At 48.5% G+C, this 10,013-nt stretch overlaps 1 protein-coding gene across 1 annotated transcript; it reads left to right on the top strand.

The window, feature by feature from the left end:
• Nucleotides 1-6,999: 6,999 nt before the first annotated feature.
• On the top strand, nucleotides 7,000-8,957 carry LOC125512374 (DIMBOA UDP-glucosyltransferase BX8-like). The gene has a single exon (XM_048677464.1). It carries the CDS (start codon nucleotides 7,371-7,373, stop codon nucleotides 8,772-8,774), a length of 1,404 nt encoding a protein of 467 aa, XP_048533421.1. The 5' UTR covers nucleotides 7,000-7,370; the 3' UTR covers nucleotides 8,775-8,957.
• The last annotated feature ends 1,056 nt before the right edge of the window (nucleotides 8,958-10,013 follow it).

Here is a 10,013-nt window from a genome sequence, read left to right as displayed (position 1 = left end):
ATCGTATAATCTATTTGAGCATGTTTAGTAGTACTACTTAGCTAAAATTTCTCAATGACCTCCGTTAAAAAAAGATTTCTCGATGACCTGACTATTTTGTTGACAATTTTGGTTATTGTCAATGACCTGATAGTCGCATGTGAGACTTGATTGTATTCGATCTGCTGCCTTCTGTTTGGTGTGCTCATGATATTTTGTCCACAGAGATGGTGGTGGCTTTCTTTCATCCTCTGTTTTTTTCGTGCTTTTCGTATGCCCTATTTTCTTCTTTTCTTTTGATCCGCGCGATATCGTAGAGGCGAGTTCCTGGAGACGGCCGGTTTCATTTTTTGTGTTTTATTTTCGTGTCGAGGCCGTTTCTTTGATGGACGAGGTTCAAATGTTTTATCGAAACAAAACATTTGTAACAGAAAATAATTTTCATTTATTTTTAGATCTCTATCACTCATGCAGTTTGACGTTTCAAAACAAAACAAGTGCGTAGACCCGGGACGTTGTGGAACTTACATAGTGGTCGGCAAAGAGAAAGATGTTCATCTTTTTCATGAGGTCGTAAAAAATAGCTTCACGCCCATGCTCATTTTTCTGATAAAGGATGGATTCCATTTGTTTAAAATGAAGCATCAAGAAGATATATATAATACAATGATAATCATACACACGTTCAATACTAACTCGCACACACGTAAAAATACGCCAGCAAGGCAACTAGCAAAATCATATAAGACAAAGGTTATGAATAGGGATTGTTTTTGAAACTATGATGATTTTTATAGCAAATTCGGAAACTATACATCCTAATGGAGAAAAATCAAAAGTATCACCCCGTCGGCCTCCTGTTGGCCGAAAAGGGACTTTTCGGCCTTCTGTTGGCCGAAGAGGGACTTTTCAGCCAACCGTTGGCCAAAAAGGACTTTTCGGCCAACAGTTGGCCAAAGAGTCCCTCTTCGGCCAACACCTGCTCTACTGTTTAAAAAAATTCATATCAAATAGGATTTTTAGTATTTTAATTTGATTCTTTTTGCATTAGATTAGAAATTTTATGAAGTTTCTGTAGATATCATGTTTGACTAGATTTGAAAGTTTGAATTTAATTTTTTCATGAATTTGCTCAAATAACTAGATTGCCTATAATTTGAGTTAGGAGTATTTTTAAGATGATTCTTTTTGCTACTGGTTCTTTGTGAATTTGTTTATCAATAGTAATTAATTGGCGAATTTTATAATTATTTAAAATTAGGTTTTTATGAAGACAGTTCTGTTTTAGTGTTTGTTAGGTTTTATGCTATTTCTTTTAATTTTAATTGCTTTAAATTTTTTTCTTTAGTTTTTTAACTTATTCTTTTTGTTTCTGTTTAGTTATCAGTAGCTATTTTATTTGTAGTATTTTTTTGTATTTTATTTCTTTTATCCTACTAGAAAACTTGTTTTGAGCTTCATAGGAGTTTATATTTAAAAGTGCCTTGTAAATCCTGTACAACCATTGCCGTTTTATACATGACAAAAAAAATACTTTCCCGCAATCTTTTTTCCCTCCATTTTCTTTGCCGCCATTTTATTTCCCGCCATTCTCTCCCGTCACACTAAGGAGTGCTGCATCGACGGAGGATGACGATGATGCCTTCATGTGGACTGTGAAACACTGTGTGAGAGAAGTCATAAGTGTGAAACACTCTCCGATGATGATGACGAAGCTGCAAACACTTATGACTTCTCTCAGACAGTGTTTCACACTCCACCAGCAGCACCGACGCAGGAGACATAGACCGTGTCAGACGATGTTATCTACGATCGTGGACACCATGAGGCTCGTTTTATAAGTTGAGAAGTGAAGATGGCGAGAAAGAAGATGGTGGGAAAGAAGATGGCGGGAGAGAATGGCGGGAAAGAAAATGGAGGGAGAGTGTGGCGAGAAATAAAATGGCGGGAGAAAATGGAGGGAGGGAATGACGTAAAAACCTAATTTTAAATAATCCTAAAATTCACCAATTAATTACTACTGATAAACAAAGTCACAAAGAACCAGTAGCAAAAAGAATCATCTAAAAAGAATACTCCTAACTCAAATTATAGGCAATCTAGTGTTTTGAGAAAATTTATGAAAATTCAAATTCAAACTTCCAAATCTAGTCAAACTTGATATCTACAGAAACTTCGTTAAATTTCTAATCTAATGCAAAAAGAATCAAATTAAAATACTAAAAATCCTATTTGATATGAATTTTCTAAAAAGTAGAGCAGGTGTTGGCCGAAGAGGGACTCTTTGGCCAACTGTTGGCTGAAAAGTACTTTTTTGCCAACCGTTGGCCGAAAAGTCTTTTTTGGCCAACTGTTGGCCGAAAAAGAGGCCGACGGGGTGATACTTTTGATTTTTCTCCATTAGGATGTATATTTCCAAATTCGCTATAAAAATCATCATAGCTTCAAAAAAATCATGAATAGGAGCGGAGAAAAAAGAAAAAAGTCTTAAAGCGGTCAGATCTGCGATCCGAAACTACAACAATGATCTTATCCGCATCAACCATCTCATGACACCATATGGACAACAAGATTCTTCAACAATAATGCCTTTAATAAAGGAGCGACACTCAAGCGTCACTGTTACGGAATACAACCACAAGGCCAAAATCTAGGTTTTCACCATGAAAAAACAGTTCGAGCACATCTGAGCAATGTCTTCAACAAAGTAATGACATAAGAAAAACATCGTCATTGCCAGGTATAACCATTCAGGTCTAACCTAGATTTTTGCTCGGAGCTCGAGACAGAGTGCTCGAGTAGCACCGGCATCTTACCCATGTATTATCACCATTAATTTTTCGCGACCCGAACAGCTACATGCGATACAACCGCCGCCACTGCACAACCGTACCTATGTGTGAAGCCGTCGTCCATAATTTGTAACGCACCACCTAAGTCGGTCACCAGATCAGGAAAGATGACCACTCCCAAAGACCTTTCAATGACTACCATTGTCGTTGAGCAGTAGGAAATCACCGCAGTACAATTTGCAGTCACCACCATCCGTCTAATCAGATCTGGATCGCCACCACCAAGCTGTGGACCATAGCGCCGTCGTTCAGCCACTGCACGTACCAAAGGCCAGCACCTCGCCACTGCGGTCCACCGGGCCCCTGGTGCTAAATCCGATAAGATCTGACCGAAGACCTGTTGAAGATATGAGCAATTTACCATATGATTTAAATGAAATGAACAGCAGATAAAACCAAGGTTGGAAAAGGCAGTAGGCGTAAGCGAGGCGGTTGGCCTTCGCCTAGTGCCTAGGCGGTGCTTAAGCGCCCTAGGCGCGGCCTAGGCGGTAATATAGTTTTTACTCATAGTGTATTTGTGATTATTATATGAATGTTGATATTAGTTTAGGGCATATAAATAAGTTAATTACCATCTACTGTCATTGGAATATAACCCATTTGGCATATCAGTGCAGTATGTGGCATAATTTCTTGCTTGGGTAGGCAATTCCTTGCTTGCCCTGCCTAGACCTCCATTTATGCCCTAGGCGAGGCGTTTGGCCATTGCCTAGCGCCTAGGCGTGCCTAAGCGCCTCCTAGGCACTGCCTTTTCCAACAGAGGATAAAACATGACCACAATAACGGAGACGAGACAAGTCATGCAATCTAACAAAGAGTAGGACAACAACATCTAAATTTGTGAACTTGATCAGAACATATCTGGAACAGATGCTAGCACAAGAAACTCTAGCATGAACTCGAAGAGAAAAGACATGAACAGATATTGAGCAGTGGCGGTAGCATTGACGTTGTTGTCACCCATGTCGTCGAAGAGGTTGTCGATGTTGGGGAAGTGATCGTCGGCGTCCGTGATGTCTGTGATGAAGAGTTCAGTAGTCGCGCAAAGTGCTTCCTAAAAATCTTATCACCCTTCTCCCATACAAGACTCGTGGTGGGGTTTCAGAGGCCTATTGTCTTGACCTGCGGTGCATGTTGCAAGCCGGGCTGGGAAAGAATATGGCGGTAGCTCAGTGGTTGGAACTCAGTGGCTTGAGGCAGATGATGTTCTAGTGTGTCTTTATGGAGAGGAGCGACCTCTCTTTTATAGGCACGTGAGGAAGAGACGAACTGGCAGTGACAGGAGATGAACCAAAGAGATGGGAGATGAAACGAACAGGCAACAGTCGAAGGGTGCAATGTCTGTATTCAATCTCCACTAAAGCAAAAATGTTTCAGCTCCCGTGTGACCTTTCATATACCATTCATGCATCGCAAAAGTTTAGATAACGACTCAACTCATTCCCGCAACCTGCGGCACGCGCGCGTCGTGATGAGGCATGACGAGGCGGGCGACGAAGGAGGAGCGCGTGTATACGTCTCTCTTTTTCTCATGTTCATACATGTGGAAAATTAACCTCCCTTATAAGGAGGTCTGACTCCTACTAAACTAGTAGTATAAGACTAACTTTAGGGCAGATCCTGTTTAGCGCTTCAGGCGTCCGTTATTGTGGATTTCGCAAAAGGGCGCGTGTAGCCCTCCAAGCTGGGCTGGCCCGTTTGGCTATTTTTTCTTTACTTAATTTCGTGATTTTTGTACAAAATTAGTGAAGTTTTAAAAAAAGATGAAAATTTTCAATTTTGTGAACTTTTTCAGAACTGGTGAAATTTTTTCAAAGTCAATGATTTTAATGTTATGCAAAATGATGAACTCTTTTTCAAAATTGGAGAACTTTTTTCAAACTTGTTGAACTTTTTTTCAAATTCAATGATCTTTTTAAAAAATGATGATTTTTTTCAAAATAGATGCACTTTTTGAATTTGATGAACTTTTTTTCAATTTGATAAACTTTTTCAAGTTCATGATTGTTTTTAAAATCCATGAACTTTTTTAATTTACTTTTTTTGCGATTTTTTTCCTGTTTTTTGTTTTTTTCTCAAATGTGAACGTGTACATGGGCCGGCCCACCAGCGCCGGCGTGTGAACGCCAGGGAATCTCCTTGGCGCTTGAAGTGCCGAGCAGGAGCTCTCCAATTTAGTCCCACCTCTTGCCTTGCATGAATGGGCTAAGTGGGCCTCTAGAATTTATTAGGAGTTCTGAAAATGGTTATTAGGCTGGCTCAAAATAGACCAAATTCCAGCAAGACTAGCCCGCACACAGAGCTGCCACCGCAATTAAGGACGCGCCCCTAGCCATGGCGGAGAGCGCCCTGCACATCCATTCCCACTCCGGTGTGAAGAATTTGGCGAGCTCCCAGATGCTGCAAATCGGGACGTAGGGGTCCCATGAGGATGGAGTGGCAGAGGGACGAAAGGATCAATGGCTTTCTTCGACGGTGGTGAGGGGTTGGGGGGGGGGGGGGGGGGGGGGGGGGGGGGGGGGGGGGGGGGGGGTTGGGGTGTGGGGGCGCAGATGCCTTCGGAGTCGCTTGGGGTGACCCAAGAGGCCAAGTAGGTTGTGTTGTGTGTGGATCTACTCATGCCCTCATGCCCGTAACAGAAGTACCTATACAGAGAGATGGCCGTTGTGGTTCTCGGGGTGCATATGTTCCCTGATGAATACTAATTCAAAATAAATAATAAATAAATTTTAAAAATTTGGATTTTTAGAGCAACTTTAATGGGGCGACCCATTTCGTCCGCGGCCGTCCGTTTGTATCGGCGCGGACAAAAAAGCCAGCCCAACGCGCCGACCCAAACGGACGTGCGTCCGCTTTCGTTCGTCCGTCGACCTATTTCCGGCCCATTTTTGAGCCTGATTTGCGTCGGTGCGGATACAAGACGGATGCGCGCGCGCTCGCCCTCTTTCCTCACCGGGCCCATTGGTTGGTGGCACATTGGATTCACACCCTCGCCCGCCTGCTACGTCGCCGACGCCGCCGGCCATATTTTCAGATTAAAATGGATACATAGATAGTTTTAGCGTACACAGATAAAAGAAAAAGAACACCACTCGTCGCTTTTCGACTCCGACTCGGTAATGTCCTCCTTCGACGTCTGAGTGTAGGCGTCAGCAAGCTGCTTGTCTTCAAAGTCCCAACCCGACGTTTCTCGTAACTTCAGTTTCAATTGAGCTGCCTGCTTCCGCGAACGCTTGTCCTCCCAATAGGCGGCTCGCTCCCTCCTCCTCGCGTCCCTCTCCAACCTCAATTACTTGTAGAACTGGCGCTCGTCGACGATGTCCTGCGGGAAGCCTCTGCGCCACACCACCAAAGCTTCCACGTCCTTCTCTTTGATGGCGAGGCGACGTTGCCGCCTCCGGTGGACACGACGATCCTCGTCGGTGAAAAGCCGCGGGAGAGGCGCCAGATTCTGCGCCCGCTGGCTCGACACGTTGGGAAAATTCATATCCCGACGAGGCCTCAGGAGGCGCCACGCCGCCGCGGTGTGCGCGCGGGACGCCTCCTCTGCGGTGCCGAAGGTGCCGAGGATGAGATGTTTCTCGTGAAACCAGATCTCGGAGGAGAAGGTGCCGGAGCGGCGCTCGCGGACTCCGCGAAAATCCGAAGCGCCCAGGCGGCGGATCGACATGGTGGCGCAGAGACGGCGAGAGTGGGTGGCGGACAGAGTGTGGAGGAAGCGTCTTCTTTATAACGAGCGCCGGTCGCGACGCGCGCGAACCTTTCCCGCGCGCTGGAGCGCCAAAACCAGCGTGCGCTAGGCCGCTTTCCCCCCGCGCGCTGGAGCACCAAAACCAGGACGACGTCATGATCTTAAACGCGCGCGGTCATGAAATGGACCGGCCTGTTAGGCGCATTGCCGACCCAAAACTAAAAAAGGGCGGACGGCGGGCGGGCGGCCGACCCAAACGAACAAAAACAACGTTCGTTTGGATCGGCCCGTTGAAGTTGCTCTTATTGTATATTTTCTTATTAGTGTAACAATAATGATTGGCAATTTTCATGCGAAACAGAATAGCAGTGCTTCTTCGTTAATAAGTACACCATTTGGCATTCAATATTATTTTTACACAGGTCAAATGTTTTCTTTAACAATGAACAGATATGTTTTACTTCTTTCTTCATTTTTCTTTACATTGGTTTTCCGATACACATAGACCTGTACCCTCTAGATCGGTGCCTTTGAATCGAACAAGGATGGAAACGGGAACTTGTCTTCGATCTCTGGTCCAGCGTGCCGGTCAGCCTGAGCAAATACTCCAAAATAACTGCAGTTGGCATGCCGCATCTCGTTTGTCCCGTTCCCCAGATTCTCACTCTCTCGTTCAAAACGAGCATCTGTCTTGGAATCCAACTTGTGCTTCTCCTCCAACCCCATCGTAGCACGTACGATCGTCATATACGCACGCAGCACGCACCTCCCGCCCGCTCACTCACCGTGTGAAGTGCCAGTGCCGTGGAAGTGGAACCCGGGACGCCACGACACCCATCGACTCCACCATGGCGCCGGGAGAAGCAAACGCGGCCACCGCCGGCGGCCCGTCCCGCCGCCGCCGCCGCCGCGTGCTGCTCTTCCCGCTCCCGTACCAGGGCCACATCAACCCCATGTTCCAGCTCGCGGGCCTCCTCCACGCGCGGGGCTTCGCGGTCACCGTCTTCCACGCCCGCTTCAACGCGCCCGACCCGGTCCGCCACCCGGCCTACGACTTCGTCCCCGTCCCCGAGGGCCTGCCGGCGGCCGGCCCCGGCACGATCGTGGAGACCCTCGAACACATCCTCGCCCTCAACGGCTCCCTCGAGGCGCCGTTCCGGGAGCGCCTGGCCGCCCTGCTGGAGCCTCCCGGCGCCCGGGACGAGGTCGCGTGCCTGGTCGCCGACGCGCACCTGCTGACCCTCGTGGACGTGGCGCGGCGGCTGGCCGTGCCGGGGCTGGTGCTGCGCACCGGCAGCGCCGCCTGCTTCCGCAACTTCGTGGCCAACCCCATGCTCTGCGACAGGGGCTACCTCCCGGTGAGCGCGGAGTCGCAGCTGGACGCGCCGGTGAAGGAGCTGCCGCCGTACCGCGTCCGGGACCTGATGGGCGCCGACAGCAGAAGCAGTCATGGGCATGATCTGATGTGCAAGCTACTGTCCCGGGCGGTCGAGGCGGTGCGGAGCTCCGCCGGGTTCATCCTCAACACCTTCGACGCGCTGGAGGCCGCCGACCTGGCGACGATCCGGCGAGACCTCGCCGGCGTGCCGGTGTTCGACGTCGGCCCGCTCCACAAGCTCTCCCCGGCGTCGTCCAGCAGCCTCCTGCAGCAGGACCTCTCCTGCCTCGACTGGCTGGACGCGCAGGCCCCGGCGTCCGTGCTCTACATCAGCTTCGGCAGCCTGGCGAGCATGAGCGGCGAGGACCTGGCCGAGGCGGCGTGGGGCGTGGCCGACAGCGGCCAGCCGTTCCTGTGGGCGCTCCGGCCGGGCCTCGCCCGCGGCGCCGCCCTGCCCGACGGGTTCGCCGCGGCGACCGGAGACCGTGGACTGGTGGTGGGCTGGGCGCCGCAGGAGGAGGTGCTGGCGCACCGCGCCGTGGGCGGGTTCTGGACGCACGGCGGGTGGAACTCGGCGCTGGAGGGCGCGTGCGGGGGCGTGCCGATGCTCTGCCGGCCCTGCTTCGGCGACCAGATGGGCAACGCGAGGCACGTGGAGCACGTGTGGCGCGCGGGCATCGCGCTGGACGGCGGCGGCGTGCTCGAGCGGGGCGCGGTGGAGGCGGCCGTCCGGCGGCTGATGCGGGGCGAGGAGGGGGAGGGGATGAGGGGCCGTGCCCGGGAGCTCCGGAGCAGGGCGGCCGCGGCCGTCGCCGATGGCGGGTCGTCCCGGCTCAGCGTCGACAAGCTGGTGAACCACATCCTGTCGCTGTGAAGTCCCGTGTCAGACCCCGTAGGTAGTAGTCCGTACTCTGTAGTCTGTTTCTGGGCCACGAGCCCACACGTGTTTTGTTTGTCCGGATCTGCGTCTATGTAGTCTACAATAAGTTGTCAAAGATCATCACAATTGCCTCCGACAATGCCAAAAACCATCGTCTTCATGAAAGTTCATGAAAAACACCGTTTTCTGGGATTTTTTTTGCCGAAAACATGCTCAGTTAAGCGTGTTTGACGCAAAACCTGACCGGTGGGGCCGTTGTCAGTGCTGATGTGGCAGTTGACTGGAGACGGCCGAATCATGTTTGCCATGTTAAAACTGACGTGGCATTAGTCTGCCCCACGTGTCATACATAGTAAGCCTTGTCTTTTTTATTTCAAGCTAAGCCTTGGCTTGTTGGTCTCTCCCTGTTCCGCCTTTTTTCCCCGGGCAGAGTGAATCCACTATAGGCGGGAGACGCGCCATGCTTGTGTGCGCTCGACTGCACCCTGGGCCAGTGGTGAAGATACCCTCTTTTGTTGAAGTGGTTGCCGCACATTCATGTAGGTCATGGAGGAAGACGCCGCTAGTGCCGATGTTCTGGCAAACGTAGAAGGACCAACGCCACAATCTCCAACTTTTGGCGGGCGAAGAAAGGACGTAAAACACTGACACCTACACCACGGACGAAGATTTAGACTAGATAAAAAATGTGATATGCTTTTTGTTTAGTTAAATATGTTAAAAATGTAATGAATTTCATCTTGTTTAAATAAAAATCATTAGATTTGCATAAAAGTTGTTCTGTTTGTAATTTCATTTGAAATATATGAGGACGTTCACGCTTGTTCTGTTTGTAATTTTATTTGAGAGATTTGAGGTAATTAGAGATGAGGTAATTTCATTTGAAATGTATGCGCACGTTTGAGGTATGCAGTTGCATGATCAGTATCACTGTGCACAGCTGCACATACACGACGCCTACATGGTCGACGAAGATTTAGACTAGATATAAATATGTCATCTGCTTTTCTCAAAATTGAAATATGTCGAATATAATAAATTTGATCCGATTTAAATAAAAATCATCTGGTTTGCAAGAGTTGTCCTGTTTATTCAAATTTCATATAAAGTGTACACAATTGCGCGATCAGCTCCCGGATGAATCACGTGAAACGCAGACGGCGTGCGAATATTTAGATCTGGACCGGGTTAAAAAATGCCATCTGCTTATTAGTTGAAATATGCCAAAAATAT

The sequence above is a fragment of the Triticum urartu genome, chromosome 6, assembly GCF_003073215.2.
Source record: "Triticum urartu cultivar G1812 chromosome 6, Tu2.1, whole genome shotgun sequence".
Lineage (NCBI taxonomy): Eukaryota > Viridiplantae > Streptophyta > Magnoliopsida > Poales > Poaceae > Triticum > Triticum urartu.
The sequence above is the reverse complement of the archived record's forward strand: the minus strand, read 5'-3'. Positions and strand labels throughout refer to the sequence as shown.